Source organism: Dermacentor variabilis, chromosome 10, assembly GCF_050947875.1.
Source record: "Dermacentor variabilis isolate Ectoservices chromosome 10, ASM5094787v1, whole genome shotgun sequence".
NCBI classification, from domain to species: Eukaryota; Metazoa; Arthropoda; class Arachnida; order Ixodida; family Ixodidae; genus Dermacentor; species Dermacentor variabilis.
Window position 1 is genome coordinate 105,328,739 of NC_134577.1, and position 23,897 is coordinate 105,352,635.

Genomic DNA, 23,897 nt, shown 5'->3' on the forward strand with positions numbered 1-23,897 from the left:
TCGCAGGTGCCGCAGTACTGCCTCGGAGCATATTTATTAAAGCCCAAGTTTTTGCTGGATTTTTGTGTGCTTGATTAAATCTGTCCAAGAAATACCGCCGTTTTGTTGATCTTAAGAGGGCAACGACCCTATTCCTTGTAATCTTATATTCCGGTTTGAAGTCTTGATTTTTCAGCGCACGCCTGCTTCTTTTCCACAACCAGTCTCTGTAGGAAATAGCTCTCATTATGTCGGCCGTATACCATGGTAACTTTTCTTTTGTTTTTTAGTTATTGTGTAAATAATAGAAAGCTCAAACTTTTTTAGCTGCTCACAAAATTTTTCATAAACTTTAGCATAATTAGAATCATTAATCATTTCCGCCCAGTTAAAGTGCGCTTTCATATGATCAAATGTTTTCCTATTGAAAATCTGCACTTTAGTTGATTACTATCATGTTTTTCTTCTTATTTGTCCTTTTCAGGCAGGGGTAAAAGTGCCTTAAGGCGACATGCGACAAAATAGTGATCCGCTATCTTTCGCCTTATGATGCAAGCCGTTAAAAAATAATTTAGTGCTCTTATTGCTATGTGGTCTAGACAGGAGGATACTAGTCTATCTTGTAAGAGTTCTTCTCTCGTAGGTTGATCTATAGTTGCTTGTAAGCCATATAGGTTGACAAGATGGAGAGGTAATCCGACACAGTAGTCGAACTGGTGTTCAGTATGTTAATGTTTAGGTCACCCGCCAAACAAATCTGATCTGTTGCTTTGTGGCCTTCTAAAATTTCTTCAAGTTGGGCGTGGTTTTAAGAAATGTCCCCAACCACAGTATCATATCTTAACAAACAACGCTAAACCCCCTTTTCGTCGTTTCTGTCGTGAGATAAAATGAGCTTTGTAACCCTTTAATTTGTAAATATTAGTGCAATCCTCTGGTACATTTGTTTCCACTATTATAAATGCATCTATTACATCTGCGACTGATTCCGCTACCTATCTAAATTCCTCGCAATATTTTCATAGACTTCTGATATTAATACTAATTACTGTGAAACCGTGTTCACGGCTGGTAGCAAATATATCTTTGAACTCATTGAAATTTGAGATAGAAGAAAAATTCGTTGCCATGTTGCTTATGAAATTAAGAATATCGGCTAGATTCTTAATTCGGATCAGGGGTGCATCTTCGTTCTTCTTCACGAAAATGTTTCCGCCCTTAACCCATGTAAATTTGTAGTTCTTTTCTTTTGCTGTAGTTCCAGCTCGCCAGAACAGATTTCGGTTCATTATTGTCAGATTATTATTGATGAAAAGCCTCGGCAGCTGTCCAATTTGGTGCAAGCGTCTTAGCTTCCCCCGCACATCAAACCACGCATCCCGTGCGGTCACTGAGGAAAAACGTGCTAGTACTGTTGGGTTCGTTTTATGTTTGTTTGGTAAGCGATGCACCGCCTCGATATCAGAGGTACACAATTCTGATAGCTCCAGTTTACTGGATATGTTCGGTAAGACTTCTTTTAGGTTTTGCTGCTGTTTGACAGGTAGCCCTTCAATTTCCACATTCACTTTTCTGCCATACTGTTCGCTCTCATTTATATCCTGTTGCGGCTGCTGCAGCTGTTCCGCCTGTGTTTCCATTTGCGTTTTCAGGTCAGCAATTTGTGCTTCACGCGCAGCTTCCCGTTCTTTACTGGCGAAAAGCTGTGCTAACACCACATCGTATTGTTTGGACATAAAGGAGACTGTTTCTTCTATGTCTTTCATTGCCATGCTCAAATTCGTGAATTCTGCTTTCAGGAGGAGCTGAGAATCTACTTTTCCGTGTAAAGTCAGCAAAGAGGTCAAAGTTTGCCTAATACCTGCCAGCTCTGACATTAATGTGGCTTCTGAAGTGTCTTCTTCTGGTGGAGACGTACTCGTAGACTGTGAGCCCGCCCCCCCTCGTTGCTTTACCGCGCGACACGTTTTGCACGCCCATGATTCACGCTTACTTTGACTCTTCGCTGCGAAAGTATATTGAGCTACACCTGAGCAATGTTGACCCAAATGATATGGGTTCCCGCACTCCGAACAAGTAATGAAACGACCATCATCGGCTAGCAGTTTGTTACAAACAATATAATTGTCCGTAATACCACTTAACAAGATACAGTCGGCGGCCAACTCCTTCAGTTAGATTCACAAGGTAAGTAAATTACCTGCAAAACATGTATGTCCGTGTCCGGTTGCTGAATCGTGCCGCCAACGGCAGAGCGTCTTGCGCTGCAGGCTGTTTAGGTAGGCGTTTCTGCCAGGGCTTCCAGAGCGTGGTTTGATTTCCCAAAAGCTTTCGCAATAATAATAATAATAATAATAATAATAATAATAATAATAATAATAATAATAATAATAATATACGAAAGCTTGATCTGCCAAGTCAAACAAAGGTTTGAGGGGCAGTACCCGCCGCCTTCTCTCGTTTCTTGCGACCTGCCCTGCGGTTTCCCAATGCGAGCCACCAAGGAGCCGGCTGACGCGCGTATTGATCGAATCGCCCAGTTTGGCAATCGCGTATAGCTGGCATGCCTGCGCGGCGCGGCCAAGGTCGACAAACTCTCGCAATTTTTAGAACGCCGAAAGAAATGAAAAAAGAAAAGAAAGAAAGAACCCATGTTTGTTGCCGAGCCGGATTGAGATCTCGAGTGGAGGGCGCATCTGACAGTTGGCTGTATGCACGTTTGTAGCCCGGTGTCGGGATTCGCTGGTTGGTTGGTTGATTGCTTGATTGATTGATTGATTCAGTCAGTGTGTAAATGGACACATCTCCTGCTGCGATTGACTGAATGAATGATTGATTGATTCGAGGGAATAAACGCGAAGCTGCTTCTTTGCGATGCACGTGACGTCATCTTCCTCCGCTACAGTGTTGCATACTGTGGCGTCCGAAGTGCGCGCGCTGACGCCACCACACCCGGGGTTTGTGTGGAAGGCAAATCTGGACATATTAATGAACGCAAAAAAAGCTTTGCGGCAGTGCCAGAAAAAAAAAAAAGAGAGCGTCCCTGTTGTATATGTGAAGCGCTGTCCCACATGCGCGACCACGTATACGCGGCAGTTTCTTGTCATCCATCGGGATGCGCTTTTTCTTTTTTAGCGCGATTAGCGACCTTAGCCTATTTCGCGCACATTTTCGCCTGCTATACCGTTGTCTGGCCCCTGAAACGTCTCCCTATATATAACTTGCGAAACAAAGCAATTCCGCGTCCGACTGGTACAATTTGGAAGGCGCTCTTCTGGCTGACAATGAAAATCGAAGTTCTGCGCCCCAAATGCAGTCGCCCCGTAGTTCATTCGAGCTCAGATATGCTAAACCCCAATTCAACAGTGCCACCGTCAGAAAACTGGCCCAGTTTGCGAGGACACCTTTAGTGAAGTTTCTTTTCTCGTCCCTTCCAAAGTTAGGCGCGGCGCTCTATGGCGGTGCTGTGTAACGTGCGTGCATTAATGCGCTTAACATTGTTAGCCTATATGCTTCCCCAACTACAGGCTGCAAATAGAGGCGTCTTGGGCAACGCGGCGTGTTGTTTGCTACATTGCTTCATTGCTAATCGCATCGACACCAATTAACAATCATCGTGAGACGTGTCCTGCCGGAATTTTTTTTTTCGCCTTTAACAGATCCCAGAGATCTTCCGTAGGACATGTTTGTGCTCATAGATCTTCATAGCCCATAGTAGTATTAGCGATCGGCAAGCCGAAACTTGATCGTACACCGTGGACGTAGGAAGCACAATCGCCATCTTCAACAAATGACAGCAGCGCCGTGCCGCAGAGCTACTGGCATATAAGGCCGGGCCATTGCAAGAAAGGTCCAACTCTGACAATGGATATGTTGACTTTGCAGTTACAGCCGTAGTTTGCCTAAAAATTAGCCCCCCCCCCCCCCCAAGACTTTCTGATTCACTCTCATACGTTAAGCTGGCCGCGCTAGTCACGGTTTGCGGTAGCGAACTCGGTGCATCAAAAATGGTGCGTTGGGATTTTTGGTGTTAAACTTGGAGAAGGCGATAGCTGTTCAAACCTCGAAATGTATGAACTAGCGCTGGTGATCCCCATAATTTTTCGTGCGTGCATCCTCAACACACGCACACGCACACGCACACGCACGCACGCACACACACACACACACACACACACACACACACACACACACACACACACACACACACACACACACACACACACACACACACACACACACACACACACACACACACACACACACGCACGCACGCACGCACGCACGCGCACACACAGACACGCACACACGCATACATGCACACATGCACGCACGCGCACACACGCACACACATACACGCACGCACACACGCACACACGCGCGCACGCGCGCACACACACACACACACGCACGCACGCACACACACGGACGCACGCACGCACACACAAACACACACGCACACGCACACGCACACACACACACATACACACACGCGCACACACACACATACACACACGCACACACACACGCACGCACACACGCACGCACGCACGCACACACACACACGCACACACACACACATACACGCGCACACACACACGCACGCACGTACGCACACGCACACACCGCGCGCGCGCTTAGCGTTTCTGCTAGAACATTAACCCATTTTTGAAAATCACCTGTGGCTGTAGCACAAATCCAATCCTTGAGATATTGCTCAAGCGGACAGACTTTATGCGTATGAAAAATCGAAATGCATAGCTGCCTAATTATCAAAATCGCTAATTTTCAGTTAATTTCCTTGCGGCGCGTATTGCAAATTACAAATTGTAGCCGCGGAGTTCGCGAGGCGGATAACTTGGAACGAATTCTCAGGATGACACCAGTTCCTAAATATTAAGGGGAAGCTTTAGCTCGGGCCCAACTCCGACGCCGCCAAGTGCAATACATGTAAAACGCAGAAATGCTTTAATGAGGCGACCACTACACCGATTTTAATCACAGTTATTACATTTCAGAGATAAAGTTATATTCTAGAGACCTTTCGGAGAGGAATTTCGGCTTAGGGCATAAATGTTTTACATATGTTGCCCAACATCGGTAAGCGTGAAAAAATAAATAGCATGAAGTTTACAAACAGTAGCTCTGCACCAAGAACATATATCGCTGTTCTGTAAACTGCATCCGTTAGAACATCCAAAGCGGCCAAATTTGATATATTCAGTTAAATCTTGTGGAAAAATGTTTACTAGTGTTTTGCGACAGTCCTACTCACATATTTAGTGGTGTACTTAAGAACTATGTTAAATGCAACAATTTTGTCTGGTTTCGATGTCTTATTATGTGCAATTGATAGAATTATGATATTACTTTTCATTCCTGCGTTTCAGAGTTGTAAATTCGATAGTTTCGTCTTCTGAAAATTTGCGATATCCGGCGATTTTTATTTCAAATATCGACAGCCGAAATAAAAAATCAGCTTTCAACAGTCACTGCATTACAACCGTTTTTTTAAAGGGCACTAAATAGGAAAATTGATATCTTCAGTATCAGTAAATTGCTCTTCTGCCATATCAAAAACACTTCTCGTATCGCGATAAGGTGCTTGGTACGCCAGAAAAAGCGCAACAAAAGACGGGTGGCGAAGCGTCCTCGAAGTTTCCGCACCCCCTAGCTGTGACGTCATTGATTTTTGACAGCCTCTTCTGGGTGCCTAGTTAATTCTTCAGCGGCAATAATAGACAACAATCTGTTCTAAAAGAGGCAGAAATGGAACTTGGCGAGTTTCGGGAACTTTTGCTGAGCCAAAGCGGCCTAAATACGAAAAAAAAAAATACTTTGACATCCGTAACGTCAGAGTGACGTGTCTGGGTTGGGAAATCGGCGCCAAATTCAAAAAACTGGAACTTTCATTTTCTCTTCGAATCACCGTGCTCTTATTTCAAAATTAATGACAAGAGAGTTTTGAAAGAACGCTTTATCTGTTTTCAGTGTTTTGCTTTAGTGTCTCATTCAAGTGTAGCGAACCTCATCAAATTTGGTGCAGTGGCTGGCGAAGAAAATCTCTCTTTTCCCACGTATTTATGTAGAACTAAAGCTCCCTCCTGATTCCCGAAGTTTGTGAAGAAATACATATGTGGTCTGGTTAGTTTTGTGCTTCAATGCAATAAAATGGCGTTTTGTTGAAGAAGTAAGTGCAACGACACTGCACCTTTACCGCAAGTTTGATGGTGCATATCTCGAAAATTCATTCACAATTTTTGTGAATTTATTTACCGTATTTACTGAAGTATTTACCGTAAGCAATTAGTTAAAACATAATGGGTGAATTTTTGTTGCTTAGTCGATTACGCGTTCCGATTTCTCGTGCAAGTAATGTCTGCCTCTTCGAGTGCAACTCAAGAACTTCCGCAGGCGATTAAAAAAGAAGAGAGAGAGAGAGAGAGAGAGAGAGAGAGAGAGAGAGAGAGAGAGAGAGAGAGAGAGAGAGAGAGAGAGGTCTAATGATACGAAATGCAGTGAGGTCGGCCTGAGGTATATTCCTCTAGCTAGCTACTCGGCGTTGGGGCAAGGGGAAGAGGGAAGGAAAGAGGGATGAAAGAGGCGCATGATGCGTGATGATCACGAGAGAAGGAAGATGCCGAACATATGGCAAGCAATTTGGCATGCTCAAAGCCTACAATCCAGGCCCGTACTTTTTAAAAAGTTCAGTAACGCCTGGATGGCCTTGAAACACGATTGATGAGCGTCTGGCCGAGGGCCTGAAATAACGTCCACCTACAATGGTGGGCTGTCGAGACGCGTAAGGTAGTTGTCCAACTTTTGACGCTCTTCCATGTACCTAGGGCTGTCACAAAGCACATGACCTATAGTCTCAGTCACATTGCACACTTCACAGTGTGGAGACTCGGTGCGTCGCATGAGGTGCACGTATCCGCGCGTAACGCTACCCCCAGCCTTAGTCTATGCAGAAGACTGGCACAGCTACGTTGAATTTTCGGCGGTAGCCTAAAATTCATGGTAGGGTCCAATCTCTGGAGTCGTCTGTGGCGATTATCCGGATTGTCCCAGTGCTTTGCTGTCAGTTTTGGGATGACACTGGAGAGGAGACAGTTGGCTTTCGCTCTTGAAAAAAGAATTGCAAGCAGTGACTCTCGTTTTTCGAGTGCTTTCTTCGCTTCGGTATCGGCCAGGTCGTTGCCGTGTATACCACAGTGACTGGGAATCCACTGAAATGCGATGTTGTGGCCGTTTTCTTGCGCTAAAGCATAGAGCTCAGCAGTTTGAAGAGCCAACATTCTGTAAGCGCTTTCTTTCAACACTACTCTAACTAGTTGCAGAGCCGATTTTGCGTCACTGAATACTGTCCATACTTGAGGAGGCTGTCGCGAAATATATTGAGCGGCTTCTCTGAGTGCCACTAGTTCCGTAGATGTCTTGTTATACAGGCGAAGCCGTCGAATGACTTGATGCGCAGGCACGATGAAAGCCGCACCAGACGCATATGACGAGACCGATCCGTCTGTATACACACTCACCGAGGAGTCATATTCTTTCGACATATATTCAAGTGTTAAATGTCTGACGCCAACGGTAGGTATTCGCGATTTTTTAGAAATTCCGGGAATAGATAGACGTACCCGTATTTTGGACATTACCCATGGGGCATACGTGGAAGGTCAGCCGGGGCAAAGTATGTTGGTATGGCAGATTCTTTGCATTTAACGGCTCTTGAAAAAGTGGAGTCCGGCCGTATGTCGGGGAAGTGTCGATAAGGGGGTGGCGTCCACGACGGCACAGCAGTCGCAGGAATACTCGAAGAGGCTCGCATCGTAGATAGACAGGCAAAGGGGTGACGCGAGCCTCCTCAATTGTTCCCTAGGTTGAGGTGCAACGCGGAACACCGAGACATGCTTTCAGCATCTGTGCCTGGGCACCTTCCAGCGTACGCAAACATGACCGGCTCATACTTGATAAAACTGGCAGGCTATACCGAATGTAACCGACGTAGAGAGCCTGGTACAGCCGGAGTAGCGAATGCTCAGATGGACCCCACTTCTTACCGGCCAGAAAGCGAAAAACTTGAGCAAGCCCAGTTAATTTTTTCTTTAACATTGTCACATGTTTCGACCATGAAACACCGCGGTCAATGACAACGCCGAGGTATTTGTAATAGGTGACATATGGGATGGCATTTCCATTGACAATAATTGGATTCCAACACGTAAGCTTCCGTGTGAACGCTATCGCAGTGCACTTACCTGAGGCCAGTTGCAGTCCTTGGCACTGCAGGTACTGAGACGTTAAAAGAAACAGCTCGCTGCAATCTGGAACGAATTTGCGGTCGTGGGACTGCGGACGCTGTTAGGATTGGGGGCTCAATCCCATCGCTCGTAACCCGTTGTCAAGATTGGAGTCCGGCATGAATTAGAAGGTAGCTGGCCCATGCCGTCGTCCAACTTATCCACGCTGAGGACGTTGATGAAGGGAAGGACTGCTTCTCATCGAGAACGAGGAATATGGGTTTATTTACAGTATCTACATGCAGTTCATCAGTCTAGTATGACTGCGAGAGAAAGTACATCAGTCTAACATGACTGCTTGAGAAAGCGTATCAGTCTAACATGACTGCTTGAGAAAGTGTATCAGTCTAACATGACTGCTTGAGAAAGTGTATTGAGCATCCTCACAACAGCGGTTTATAAACACTCCCCCCCCCCCCTCGATCCCAAGGTGACGGAAACGTTCGTCCAGTCATCCTAAAGAAGTCGCCTCTCTGCGGGACGGCTTACACACACACACTCACGCCCACACTTCTTTGCGCGAGGTTCACGGTCCGGAACCGATGTCAGATGGACTTCGTAGAACTGGGAGCTGACCCCCACAGCGCGGCCGGTAGCCCATTGTCTTGCGTCTCGAACGGCGCGTGGGAAGAGGCCCCAGTAGACGTTCCCGCGGGCACTCCCCCTCTCGCGGCAGACCAGGTTGGCGGTGGCGGGCTCAGTAACAATAGTTGGTCCGCTGATCGCATTCAGTCACAACGGCGACGAGGCTAGAGCGTAACGGTGGCGTTCCAAAAAAAGGTTGCCGCTGATGTCGCAACTGGCTGGCAAAATTTGCATCTCAGCGGGCCGTTCTTAACAAGGGCTAACACCGCGGGACTCGCCTTGTCATGAGGGCGTGGAGGTCCTCCGTCCCCCATTCCGGAGGACGATGTCTTCGGGGAAGCTCCTGAAAATCCAGAAGTCGCACAACTTTGAAGAACCACAGAACAAGGACTGCCGTATCGCTCTTCTTCGTCTTCTACGATTAATGTATTCGCAGATACACCTGGTATATGTTCTTTGTGCTTGCTTAATAGAGGCTAAAAGCTCGAGTGATGAATGTACCAATTGTCCTAACATACCAATTGCTAGAAACATACGGGTGTTGGCTATTGCAATTTACCGGTGCTCTCACTGGAACGCGATACTCAATGATGGTAAATTAATGTGCATTTCTTCTACGCCTATGAAGAAATTTAATAATGAGGACTCGCTTGGAAAGGTAACATTTCTGTCTAGTTCATTTGTTCTGAACAAGCAAGTTTAGAACGACATTTTGTTTTGTTGCATAGTTTATCTGTTCAGTCGACATGCCGCTGCATTCCAGGTGCGTTTCAGAATTGGGCCCTCTACTGGCCGTTATGGTTATCAGTTTAAAGTAAGTGTTGTCTGAACTCTGGGGCACTTTAATTGGGTGTCTGTAAAAACAAAAGGAAATCGTCTCTCAGTGTGTAGCCCGCCTTTGGGCTACTATTATATACAGTGCGGCGCGGCCTGGTCATTAAGCGAGCCCATCTCCTTAGCCCATTCGCCTCTCCTCTGCATAATGACCGATGATTAATGAATCTGAACCGCGACAAGGCTTGATGCATAGGCGCTTCGTCTCGTCTGGTATATCAAAGTTATCCTACGCTTCGCGTCTGGCGCTACCCGCCGAGCTGCTGTGTTTCGCGTTGTGTGCCTTCTCCGTAATGGCAGCAGCACCCGCTCCCTGCTCCCCGCAGTTGTGTGCAGTGAGCCGGAAACTAGTCCCGTCCATCGCGCAGGCAGGCAGGCAGGCAGGGAGGAAGCCCGCGCGCGTGTGACGTGCTCGGGATTGCTGCACGCGCTGTTACTAGTAGCTAATGCTCTACGAAACTGGTTTTTCGCCGTGCTGGTTTTGAAGCTGTGCGCGTCCTGGTTTGGGCGCGGGAAGGGGACGAGCCAAAGGGCGCCTATACATCGCGTCGATGTTTAATTATTTTTTTTTCCTGTAGCGTAGCGCTATTGCATATTACTGTAGAGGAGCGGGGGAGGTGCGGCAACCCTCTCGTAGCGGCTGCTTTGTGCAGCTGCCGACAGGCGGCGACACGAGTTTGCGCTGGCGCCGCTCCTTCCCACAGCTTCCCCGTAGGCACGGGCAACTTAGCTTTTCTTCTGCCTTGAAGCGAGTAAACGTGCCACGTGCTGCATCGAACGATCCGCACCATAAGATGCGACATTTATGCGAAATTTCGGCGAGGACAGAGCTGCGGTAATCGCGAAATCTCTTACGATTGTAAGGGAAAAATGCGCGGGCCGGTGCTTCGGTTCGAAGCTATCAAAGGCACCTGCCAACGTCTCGATTGAGGCGTGCAAATCATAAGCCGGAAGGTGTGCGAACTTTTCTTATAGTGTGTTTGTGTGCCATACTCTAAAATTGCGATTTTGTAGTCATTACAATTAGTTTGGCGTCTTTATTTTTCGGTGCGATGTGTGAACCTATTTTGTCTCACATTCTTTTCTAGAAAGGGAGAGCGAGATATATCGAAATCTGTCGCATTCTGCCGTGAACATTGCGTGAACCATGCTATGTGATGTACGTTTGTATACTGAAGGCGCAGGAGCTCCCGCCAGCTGCTGTCCGCCTTTAGCTCATGTACCTTTCTCGAAATATCTGAACAAAAAAAAAAGAAAAACTGAATAATCACGGGTGAAGCAGTGACAATCACTGCCTTCGTTCTCATGTGTTGCGTCAGCACAAGCAACGTCACATGCACGACATCAGCGTAGCATCTGCATAACGTAAACATGACATCTACATAACGTAACATATCATTTACAGTAATGTTGCGTCAGATAACGTCAACATGTTCAGCATTAACACAAACATATATACGAAAGGAGCTTCGCCTTCACCGATTTCACAGTGCGTGGGACCAGCATCATTCTTCGTTGCATTTTAGCGCGGGAGAGAAGAGGGGTCGACCACTCTGCGATCACAAAGGCTGTTCGAACTGAGCTGCGTGTTTGGACCGGCCGCCCGGTGTTTGTGCAGTAAAGATTCCTCCGCCGATGGGTTCAAGGACCTTTGTGAAAGGCAACGCGCATTAGTGTGCTGTCCCTGTTATTTGAAGAGAGGTAGAATAAATATTTATTTTTATCTTTGGCGGCAGTTCATACGCAAAGGTTGAGCCATCCGCGTGAGACGTCTTCTTAATGCGCTGGTGCAAGAGCAGGGGTGTTTCGTTTTGTCTTTCACCCTTGAGCATGATGAGGTTTGACGATGAACATGGTGACGACTCTGAAAAAAAAAAAAATGTACAGTTGAGAGCAAAAGGTGTGTAGAGACGGCGGCATCAGGAAAAAAGAATTAGTTTCTTCTAGCACAACCGTCGAACGTGAAAGTGACTTTATGCATGACGCTGGTAAAAAAAAAAAAAAAAGTGCGCACGTAAGCAGTGCTACTTGATGCCTTTATGCAGATTGAGTGCGAAAAAAAAAAATATTCAGCCGCACCTGTGGCCCCCAGACTTTTGCTCTCGACTGTACAGGCTCGCATGTGTTGAGTAGGCCGAGAATCGGGCATGTAGCATTAGTGAAGCGGAGAAGATAACTTATGTCGTCCGTACGGAACCTTTTCTTTTCTCGAACAGGTAAATCCGCAGGGCACGGTTCCTCCAGTGAAGATGACGGCGCTTCGGAAAATGGTCAGTAACAAAGTTCACCGCTTCTTTTTCTTTTCTCTGCTTTTCGAAAACGAACAATCATTTCCTGGGTCAAACTCGCCGCCTTGACGCCCGCGTCAGTCGCGCTCATTGAAGCACTTCGAAACGACCGTCTTTGGACTCGAGTTCTAATCGAGTATCTAGCCTAGCTACTACGCGGCCATACTTTCAAACGGCCACGAGGGATTCGTGCTGACTGATGCGTGGATCGAACCCGCGTTAACCTCGCAATTTGAAGCATGACTTCGATTCGACTAATACAGTCGACCACCGGCTGCTACGCGGTCGTGTTTCCCAATGGCCGCGGAAGTTTCGTCTTCCGGTCGACCACTGGCGCCATCGGTTGAAGCAGGTCGACCGATCAAACGCGCACTGCGTCGAGACCCCCCCCCCCCCCTCTTGCAGACTTTGATCGACTGACGTCACAGTCGACTACTGACGCTCGGAGTCACCTGGCGGCCCTGACATCTGGGATTTAACTTTGGATCGGCTGCTAAAAAATGGCTCCCCCGTTCAAATGTGGACGTTGCTGAGAGCGCCAAGGCAAGCCTTGGATCACGAATCCCAGCGGACTTCCACGCAAACGAAAAGTGGAAATAAATCAGTCAAGAAAATGTGTATAGCTAGAGGTGCAATCATTGACAGAATAGAAATAGCGGAACAAATGAAACTTTTCGGGGGCAAGAACTGCCTTGTTATCCGTACTAGCAATCTTTCTTCAAGAAATCGTGAGAAATGCTTCTCATGACTGGTGGAACCTGTGGACGTAGCCATCGCAAGAAGTAAACAAAGGTTATCAAACACCGAGCAACTTTATGTAATAACTAAATAAATAGAACTTGTTCATCCCCATGGTAGTAGACAAGTACCAAAGCACAGTGTGTTCTATACACGTATTTACGGAAAGCTACAGCTTTTTAAATATGATATTGAAGAACCTGTAGCGATTTCGTGAAAAAAGAATGAAAAAAAAAGAATGACGAAAACGCGTTTTTCATTTGCTTAAGTCAGTGTTAAAAGTTGATTGCCTTCAGAGGTATACTGTGCTGACGGCAGAGACGGTTGGTGGTACAGGCGCATGGTCCATCTAAGGCCACTGAAACCTGCCATTGGTTACAGTCCGCCTTCGTTAAATAAATATCCGCCTAATAGCAGGCGGGGCTGGCCACGCTGTCATAAACGCAAAGTTGACGAAGCGTAGCTATATTGTACGCTACAGCAGGGAGATCTCGGCACGATTCGCGTACTTTCCTAAGGAAATGGTTAAGGGAAATGTGGCGCCAGTGTGTGCAGCAGCTTCAGACAGGGCGGTCTAGCCCTAATGTTAGGCGTAACGCGTGGATTTGCCTAAACTTCGTCCTTCCGGCTTCGAACGACTTTGGAAATCGATCATATTCGACAAAATATTGCGCTACGAGTGCAGCAGTCCGCTATGGCTATACATGTGCACACGAGAGCCACACTGCTCTTGCACATTCAGAAAAAGAAAAAAAAAAGATTGCTTCAAAATTTAGAACGATAGAAAGCGCATTAAGTAAATGCGCAAGAACGTCTGAAGCCGTGAAGCACGACGCTTATAGACAGATCCATTATTCGAATGGTAGCGGAACGATGGCAGCGCCAGCGTTTCCTCGGGAAACCCTGCGGACTGTTCATTGCAGAGTGTCGCTGAAGTGTGTGCAATATTCTGAATGTGACGGGGACGCTAATTCCGACGGATGCGAAATGTGTGACACCTGCCGGGGCCCGCTCGAGTGAGGCCTCCTGCTTCGGAGCACGAGAGGTAGTGGGATCGATTCCCGACGGTTGCGTATATGCCGACTGGTGCGCCGAGCGTAATAGCGCTCGTGTTGTTAGATTTAAGTTATTAGGTAAAAAAGTATCACCCTTGTGCAGAGCGCGGCAACGGTGGCTGACGGGTCGCTCTTGAGATAGCCAGCGACGCCTAACGGTAGCTGCAGGGCACGTTTGAGCTGCCGACTGTATACATTTGGTTGTACAAGTGGTGATGGTGGCGGGAAATAAGCTGTGCGACGTGGCTCTATAGTGGTATCGCGCGGCTGTGCCAAGAGAACCGTGTTCGAAACCAGCAGTCGGTGAGCTTATTCTTTTTTTTTTGTTGTTGGTGGAAAAGAGTCAGGCCGTAACTGTTAGATATCGGCACGTCAACGTGGGGTTAGTATAGCTGAGAATGGTGATCGCGATAAAATGCAAACACACGAGGATCGTCCGGATGTGTAGCATTGTGCTGATATGGATCCGTGTGCATGACAGCAACAGTAAACAACAATAACAGGTAGGACAGCCTTAAGCAAAAAAAAAAAAAAAAAATGTACCGCCTATTCTGCGCGTTCATAAATGTACACATAGTATGTGTTCGCTTGTGTGGTGCGGCTCCTGTGGTGCGCTACTGACAATCCAGGCACCGTCTGGATGTCGAGTAGGACAGTTCTTACTTGCGAGGGCGTTGGAACGTAAGGCGTACACAGCGCAGGAACTGCTTTAGTCAGCCTGGTGGCGACGCAGCCCGTGCATCCTTGACGAAGACTGTACGCGTTTAGACAGAAGGGGCACCCCTCAGTATTTTCATTGTGAGATGGCATATTCGCAGTATTCTGCTTTCTGTATAGCTTTGTAATCACTTCAGGCCTTGTTGTAAACGTTACTTTATTCAATTTCTTACTCTGTAGACCGTTGTAAACTTGTTATCACACTAATCCCTCTTTCCAATAGCCTGTGCAACGTTGAGGGATTCAAATAAATAAATAAATAAATAAATAAATAAATAAATAAATAAATAAATAAATAAATAAACGTGCATTTCATTATTATATTCGTTGAGTGTAGTCGCAAGATAGTAAGCCAATGTGTGAAGTTCCACAATCGGTACGTGGGCGTGCAACAAACCGGAAGTATGTTTGTCGGTATCCCACGCAGCAGGACCGCGATGTTATAGAAGCTGGTGTAACAGTGGCGATCGATGCGGGGCCGATACCCGACACCGCGACTGCGGAAGCGCGATAACGCCCTCTGACGCGGGCGAAAGCGAGAAGTGGGAACAGCATGCGGCACAAAAAACGCGCCCAACTGCGTGTATAGAGCGTTTTCGGCGTGTTGCTTGCACGGCCGAGATAAGCGCCTCGTAATCAGAAGCGCGACGCCGGTACGCGTCACGTAGCGCGTTCTCTTTCTATTGTGGAGAAGAAAAAAAAAACGTACGGGGTAAATTAACTGCTGTTTTATTTTTAATTGAAATGGTCTAATAATAAGGTAAGCGAAATCATAGTGCACGAAAAGATGACGATGGAGGGAGGCGAACCCACGCCTTCCGCATTCCCAGGGATCTTGTGCGCGTCGTGTACTCGAAAAATGTGGACGTGTGGATGGGCTGGAGTACACTTCGGAGAAAGGATACGCCCGTGGACCTGTTCTCTTTTCGTCCACTTTTCGTATTCCAGAATTACTACTAAACGTGACTGATTTCTCCTGCGCTATCTCTGAAATCGTTGCCGTCTCTTCATTTTTTTTTTCTTTACTTAAATAAGTAGAATTCTGGTGTTTTGCGTGCCATAACCACGACCTGATTATCAGGCACGCCGTTAGTGAGGGGCTTCGGATTAATTTTGACCAGCTCGGGGTTCTTTAACGCGCACCAAAATCTGGCTCCCTATCGAAGCTGTTTCTTTCTTCTTTTTTTGACAGGGTTGAAACAAAACAAAAGACAGAGCCCCTCGGATCTGCGTATTCTTTTCGCACGTTATCTTCCTGTTGTGGAATAATTAATCAATTTGATTCAAATTCCAGAGGCTGCATTGCCGGTACCAGACACGCTGAACACGCCATGCTTCCGAGAGCCGAAGGCTTATATCAGGGGCATAATCGCGTTTTTTAAAAGCCCGTTCTTATATGCCTGTATATTAGGAGCATAACCCCCTCCCTTCGTTTTCTTTCATAATACGTCTTTCCGGTGCGTAAAGCAACATCTCAATGTATTCGGAGTACGTAACCGTTTCTTTATGTTCTTCCTCGTCGTCAATACCGCTTTTCTTTGCTTAAACACTGAGGTGAAGGTGCCACCATACCAAAGTACAGCACATACCACGGCACTGTGGGGTATCTGTTGGCACGTCGATGCTGCAATCTGTATTATTGTGCCATTGCGCTGTATTGGCAAAGCAGCGGATAATTTTTCACGTTTGACGACAAGACGGTCGTGAACAAATTGCTGTCAATCTCCGCGAAAGCTGACGGCAAGACTGCGCACAAACGGTGCTACCACACAATTTCGCTTGCGTCCCACTTTATGTTACGCATTATAGGCTGTTGATACCGTATATCCGCTCCCATTTTGTAGCAGCTAATACAAGCACGAACATTCACGTGCGAGTAAAAACGGTTACTGCGTAGTGGGATATCCACTTAATGGAAGAGCATTTAGAAACAGCTAAGGGTGGTTGCGTAGCCATTAATCACAGTCACAACCAAAGTCGTGCAGTCATACGCCTAAGATCAATTGTATCATGCTGCATCATATGGGCGCTTGAAGATTTTCTTTCCTACTGTTGAATGGTCTTACTCCACCTCGTTCATGTTTCTTAGTATCACGAAGCTTGCGGAATGATCAATGCATCGCTTCAAAATAGCTGTAGCGCTGCGTTCAGGTATCGCAGCGACCGCTTCGTTTGTTTAAAAGACGCCAAACGTTTTTGTGAAGTGCTTGAATAATGATGCCTACAGAACATTTGAATAGCTGTGACCGACGGAGGGCGCGACGATCACACCATAGCGCGCTCGCCGCGTGCATTCATAGATTTTATTCCAGCGCGAAAGGCACACAGCGCAAAGCCAAACGAAGCTACATTGTGAAAAATATGCGTACCACCACTTAGGACTGCGCTACGACTTTAAAGGATGTGTGCACCGTACGCGCACATGTAACCAGTAGCGGCTAGCAGACGACGCGCCATTCACACCATCGTGGTTCAGCCAGTGTCCGCCAGGTGGCGACTTCGCTCGGTCTCGCGGCCAATACACGTGCGAGCCACGCATGCGTGGTCAGTGGCACAAACCAACGGCAGCGACGTTGGCTTCCTTACAGTAAATGCTATGGGAATAACACTAAGGGAACTCTGGCGATGCGAAATCGTTCGACTATGAGCGTAGTGCGCCGCCTATAGAGGCGCCACTGATAGCCACCTAGCGGGTGCTTACAACAGTATGCTCGGAGGCAGTAGCAGACGACAACCCATTGCAGTAAGGATGGCTGAAGTTCGCGGCTGCGATTTCTCCTTTGTTCGGATGCCAGACTGCTTCTTCTGCAGTGACAGCTGCATGAAAGACGCTGGCCTCTGTGGGGTTTGGCATGAACACGATGTTACCGGTGTGTGGGACAATTCGGTCCACATATGTGCCAGGTGCGTCCCGCAGACAAACACAATGAACCCCATATACACGAAGTGGAGCCCATATTAACTAGCATATTCTTTATTTTGACATATTTTTAATTCTACCCTTGCCGTAATACTGCGTCTGTACCTCAACAATAGGCAAACATCGTTAGTGCAGACTTATATCTCAAACAAATCCGCACGGTGCGACGTCTGCACATGTCGTAGTGATCTTTCTGCCGATGAATACATGTGACATCGCCCAATAAGTGCCGTCAAGGTTGCCTCAAGAATAGCAACTGCGAATTTATTCATGGCATCGTGTACGCTAGTCAACGAAGTCACCAAACGCACGGGTTAATAAGAGCGCTAGTTAGCGCTGTACCACCGATGCAATACTGTTGCATACACCGATGAACTTCCATTCCCGCTACAGTTCTTGCAATTTTAAATTCCCTAAAGGAGCAGCTTGAAAACGTAGAAAGCGAAAGTCTGACCAGCATTTCAGTAGTTTTTTTTCTTTCTCCAATGTTAGTAGAGAGAGATGTCACATGATATATTTAAAGGTGAGCAGCGCCAGCCAAATTAGAGGGGCGCTGACGGCAAGGCCGGGTTTAGTCCTCTGCGGCGTAAGCATAATGAGAAAGATTTCAGTTGAGCACAAAATTCACATGCAAAAAAGGACTACGTTGCGAACCAAACAAATCACTCGGCATGGTAAGTCTGCTCAGACAGCATCGAGGTGTGATGACTTCCCAAACGTGATGCGAACTTTTCAGCGCATATGGAACATAAATACCATATGCAGCAACTATTTGCAGTTCTCGCCTTGAACTACCTATTGACACATTTTCCAAAAAACCACAATGTCTCAGATGTCCTGGGGCGAAAAGAATAAAGCTGTTAATGAAGCACTTGCCCGGTATCACTCTGATAAGGCAAAGCGTGATTTAGACCCTTTACAAAGAGGCAGGGTGAAAACCTCGCACCTAAAAAAATCAACAGTTACGCACGAAGCAACTAGCAACAGTTCAAAATGCGCGAAGTCACGCATAAAATAGATGCAAAACATGAACTGCGTAAGAGCTAGTGCGAGAGATTACCGGGCCGCATAAAGCCAGTTCTTGTAACTTCAGTTGTTGCAAGCTTCATCTACGTTTCTTTAACTTACAGCACGACGTACTCGTGCAGTCGTGCTGCCTAGCTAGCGCAACGCAATAAAGAAGCGGCAAACGGCATTCAAAGCTTTAGCGAGACACCTTTAAACCGCATGCTGCACTGCAGACAAACTTTGTCGCTTACCCGTCTAAATACGATCGAGTGGAAAGAACTCAAACACGACAATAGAAAGGATGTGAGCAAGAAATTTCCCGCCGAACGGTGGCGATGCATTGCTGCCGCTGCTCCCGCTGACGAGGCTTTGCGGGGAATGATTAGAACCGTACCGCCGGCACGTTTTTTGCCGGTATTTGAGCACCCCACCGTGCAACGATTCCTTTTGACATTCCTTGAAGCTTTGGCGACCCCACATATACGAAGGGTGTCGCTTATTTTGCTCCGAAAACGCGAATAATACAAAAGCACCATCAACGACGCAGAAGACTGTACGGCGCTCGCGCGGCTGCCTCCTTTCCCGAGCCCACTGCGAAAGGCCGCCACCAGGGGCACGTCCATTGGCGCGTGCTAAAGGGAAACAGTAAAGGGGAAGAGAAATGCAACCATAATGGGGGAAGCACAGAGCGCTATGGGGATACAATAGGTACGAGGTCCTCCGAGGTATGTGGAAAGGTGTAATGGTTCCAGGACTTACTTTTGGAAATGCGGTTGTTTGCTTTAAATCAGGGGTACTATCAGGACTCGACGGGAACCAAAGGTCAGTGGGTCGCCTCGCATTGGGCGCTCACGGGAAGACTACAAATGAAGCTGTGCAGGGTGATGTGGGCTGGACTAGTTTTGAAGTGAGGTAAGCTCGCAGTAAAATTGAGTATGAAGAACGGTTGAGGAATATGGAAGAAAGTAAATGGCTGGGAGAGTGTTCAGGTATCTGTACCGGAAAAACATTGATTCGCAGTGGAGGTAAAGAACTAGGAAGCGTACCAGCAAGTATGCGGCCTGTAGGGTTGGCAACACAGCAACAAAGAAGGTCAAGCGGAAAGTCAGAGAGGCTGAAATAATCTCATGGGTGGCGGCAATGGAAAAGAAGCCTGCCAGGAGTAACTACTTAAGAGGAAAAAAACTAAATCAGGAAAGAAACAATTTATGATAACTCAAAGGGAAGCTCATTACTTTTCGAAGCGAGATCGGGATGCCTTAGAACACGCACCTATAAAGCGAGATATAAGAAGGAAGAAGAAGCATGTGCTTGCTGCGGTAAAGCTAGGGAAACGACGGAGCATGTTTTATTAGAATGTGACGACGTCTAGCCAGCGGTCGATTTAGGCACCACTGGCCTTCTTGAAGCCCTTGGGTTCAGCGGGAGCAGTGGTAAAGCAAACGTGTCCGCAATAGGCATTAGTAAGAGGCGATTGGAGGATTGGTGGAAGAAAAGTAGGGAAATGACAAAGGACGGAGACGTACAAAAGCACAGTCCGCAATAGGGGATCAGAGAATTTGAGTGTGGTAGTTCATAGTGTTTTGTTTTTCTTTTTTGATTGTTTAACCTATGTAGGACATTAGGCAGTATAATAGCAAGAGCTTGGTGGCACTACCGACCGCCCCGTTCCAATGGGGACGCTCATAACATCCATCGATCCATCCACTACGCGCATACCACTGAAATGATGGTTTGTACATGGATTTGGCTCGTCTTTGTGCCTAATTGTGGCTTCGCTTACTACGTTCTATGTTCCTCTATTGTCCTAAAGTTTCAAGCAAACCTCTTCCATACCGTTCGGCCCGCATCCGTAGCTAGTGCTAGTAGTTCCACTTATATGGCAGTATTTTGCCAAACGTGATCCGTTTTGCGAAGTCAGAAAACCGCATTTGAAGCCAGAAGGATAAATTTAGGCAAGTCAACGTTCCAACCATCGTCGCCGTGCTTGTAGGAAAACTCTGCGGCGCTCTCAGATCTGTCGTGAGGGGGCTGCGCGCGTTGGTTGCGTTATCGGCGATCTCGCGGTCATCGTTTCCTGATCGGCTGGTTGTCGTGCCAGCGTCTCGCCTGTCTTCTTCCCAGACGCGTAGTTGGTGCGCGCTCGTGCCACATCTGGACAAATGCGGGCCAAGCTTTCGTAGTGCGCGCTCGGCTTATTTGAACTCCTTGTCGCCTGTAAATAAGCCAGTGTTGAGTAAATAAGGGACGCGAAAGAGAGAGAGAGAGAGAGGGCGGTGCGAGGCACGTAAGGAAAGGATGTGACGGGAAGCTCGAAAGCGCCTGACCAAGTACCGATGGATCTACACCCAACTGCGGCTGTTACCTTAATTTGTTTACTTATTTATGAGATACCCACAGTGCCCTATTACAGTATGTATGTGTATGTGTCTGGGGGGGGGGGGGAGGGGGTTGAATGAAGTATGGAGATGTCGGCAGCCCTGCTGTATGCGATGCTTGCTACCTCAGATTAGGTGTTTGACATGACATGTAGGAAACTGAAAAAATGTAAACAAGAACAAAAAGAGACTAAATGGATCAATAAAGGTTGTAGATAACATCAAGAGGGTCTGTACACCACGGCAAAGAATTAAACAATACTTGGAATAATACAGCTAATTAGAATAAAAAAAAAGCGTGGAAATAATCAAATGATTACTTCTTCCAAACTCACCGGCTACAATTCTTAAATAGAACATGTACCGCAAAATAATTAAAAAGGTGATTCGTGAACTTTCCTTAATTAGTTCAGTATGTGTTTCGATTTCTCGTGCAAGTGGTGTCCAGATCCCTGAATAATGCAGCTGAAAGGCTACAGTTATGTTATTTGCAACAGGCGATTTTTAAAAATTCAGTAAAACTTAAAAATGAGCACCCCGTTTATATGAGAGACGCTTTGGTGGTGGATGGCTGAGCATTAATGTTTACCACCTGGGGGCTAATTAACGTGCACCTAGGTCTGTAGGTACACGAACGTTTTCTTCCGCTTACCGCGTGATAACGTGAAATACCCGTCTAGGTTGGCGACCGTCTTTCAAAGAAAAAGAAAGTTGGATGCAAGCACGTCCAGCAAATGAACACCCTTTCACAGTTCAAAAACTTGAGGTTGGAAAAAGTCGTTTCTTTTTTCATCGAAAACGAAATGACACGAACATAGCGGAAATTATTAGGTCGCCCTAAACTATGAAGTCCTGGCGCTTGCGCCATTGCCTGAAGGAAGCCTGTTTCAGGCCACAACTTCTGCTCTGTATTAACGTGGGCTTCAAATCGGAAGGCAAAGATGAATGTTTAGCGTGGTAGTTGACTTTCTTCTTTCCAGATTTGTTGTTTCGCAACAGTTTCTGTTGATTGATCTACTCGATGTATCGGATATTTGATGTACTTTATTTTCTTTCAGACCACTCCCCTCTATACTACCGCGACCCGTGTAGTACATTAAATGAAATGAAGTGAGAGAGGAATAATTGCGCGCGCATTAGCTTAATAACAAGCGAACAAGAAACAGCGCCTTACATTAAACGTAAAGCCAGGACATTTAAAGAACTTGAATCGGACACAAACCTCACATATTCCAGCTGTGTAAAAGAAAAGAAGAAACAGAACAAAAGCGAGAAAAAAAAATAACACTTGTTTAATGGTGTCAGTCACTCGCTGCCCAGACGCTGTCGATATTTAGGAAGCTGAACCTGAACCGAGAGGTCATTCGCAGATCTCTCCCCTTTTCCGACTTCCCCTTCGTCCAATCCCGAAGCTCTTACCAGACGATTGTTCTTTTGTTTGTTTATTCGTTTTGTTTTCTGCATCTTTACCTTGTCTGGCCGCGAAGAGCGCGCATTCCAAGGCGTCGTCGTTTCTCTCTCTCTCTCTCCCGTTTCCTTTCCGACTTCCTCTTTCTCGACATCCCTCTCGCCTCCTTCGATTCGACTCGATTCTCCGCTTCTTCTCCTTCCCCGTCTCACGTTCTCTCCCCTTTTTGACCTTTGTGCTGTGATTGTCTGGAGCCCACTCGCCTACGGGCCACCGCTTTCTGCTGCCTCTTCTCTCGCCCGCCACCCTTTCGGGTCCTAATTGTCGGTCTCCCCGTGTGCCCCCTTCCCGCACCCGCTCCGGTGGCGATGTCTTCCGTGTTCCCCGCGCCACTTCGACTTCGTCGTCCTCTCCTCCTCTTCCACAGCCTCCAGGAGAACGTCCTTCCCTCTCCGAGCTCTCCCCCGAGACCATGTCGATGCGCGCTTTCTCGTCGCCGTCGTCTTCGTCCGTGCTCGCTTTTTCGGTAACACGACGGTGCGGGACGGAGGGCTGGCAGTTCCGTAATATTCAGACGGGTCGTCGCATTCATCATCGTCGTTGGTATCGTCCCACTGTGGGCGGCCGTCTGGTGGTGGAGAGGGGGATTATAGCCGGCTGGCGGTTCCCTCCAGCCGCCAGGCGGATGTGTGCGGTGGCGAGGAGGTTTCTTCAGTTGGCAATCGGACAAGCGCGGAGCTTCGTGGGGCGCCACGATGGGCAATGTGACACCTGTCGCCGCGCTTGTACAACGGTGTAGCGTCTGTATGTTACTGCGATATACATAGATGTACCATATTTGCTGTGTAAAGTTTGCGGATTGATTATGTTTTGTATAAGTGAGTAGTTCTGTTTCCCGTTGCATTGATTTCGCCACCGGTATTGTGTTATTTCCTGTTTCCTAGCTTGTTCGGCCTGTCATTTCTGTTACTTTTTTGTGCGACATATGGATTTACTTTTGTCCCTGATCATATTCCCCCAACAATGGTGAGCCTCTCGCACGAGCCTTAGGCTTCTGCAAGCTTGCTGTTACGCTGCACTAGTATTTTTTGGCAAATATTAATTATTATTATTATTATTATTGCTATTAATATGCTGTCCTAGTGAATAACTCCTGCACTAGCAAAGTACTTTATTCCGGTTGGCATAAACATGTATTAACTATTAGCTAAGAAACAAATCTCAAGATCTTTCAAAATCCACTGTTTTTGTTTTTGTTGAAGCTGCTCAACATTTCAGATGTTGAATTACGCCCGTCTGTGAACATACCTTAGAGAGATACGCGACACTTTCACAAATAATTGGTGTTTAAATGTGCGCCATGAAATTTGAATGTCTACAGACTGAAACCTACTGTTACGATTATATAATATTCTATTTTCTTATAGTCTTCACTTGTTGAGCACGTGTAATTTTTCATGCACTCCAGGATTAATTATAACAGTGGGCCAGAATGGCCGGCTCTTCCTGGGAACTTTATGAACGCGTTGATTGATTTATTATTACTGCTTAGGCTTCTGCCTAGACAGCTGCCTTCTTGGCCGACGGTTACCGACGGTTACGGTACTCCCTAATGCAAATTTGAGCGCAACTCTATACGTGTTTTCATTTGGCGATATATTGAGGCAAATAACTTGAAAGAGAC

At 46.9% G+C, this 23,897-nt stretch overlaps 1 protein-coding gene and 1 long non-coding RNA gene across 2 annotated transcripts in view; one reads left to right on the forward strand and one right to left on the reverse strand.

The window, feature by feature from the left end:
• Positions 1-23,897, forward strand: part of Pur-alpha (Purine-rich binding protein-alpha) — a 242,983-nt gene that overhangs the window by 63,646 nt on the left and 155,440 nt on the right. Inside the window, exon 2 of the mRNA XM_075673279.1 lies at positions 11,918-11,971. Coding sequence (XP_075529394.1) covers positions 11,918-11,971 — 54 coding nt within the window. The remainder of the gene's footprint in view (positions 1-11,917; positions 11,972-23,897) is intronic.
• Positions 8,246-23,897, reverse strand: part of LOC142560871 (uncharacterized) — a 42,213-nt gene continuing 26,561 nt past the window's right edge. The window contains exon 3 of the long non-coding RNA XR_012823459.1: positions 8,246-11,565. This is a non-coding gene — a long non-coding RNA (uncharacterized LOC142560871). The remainder of the gene's footprint in view (positions 11,566-23,897) is intronic.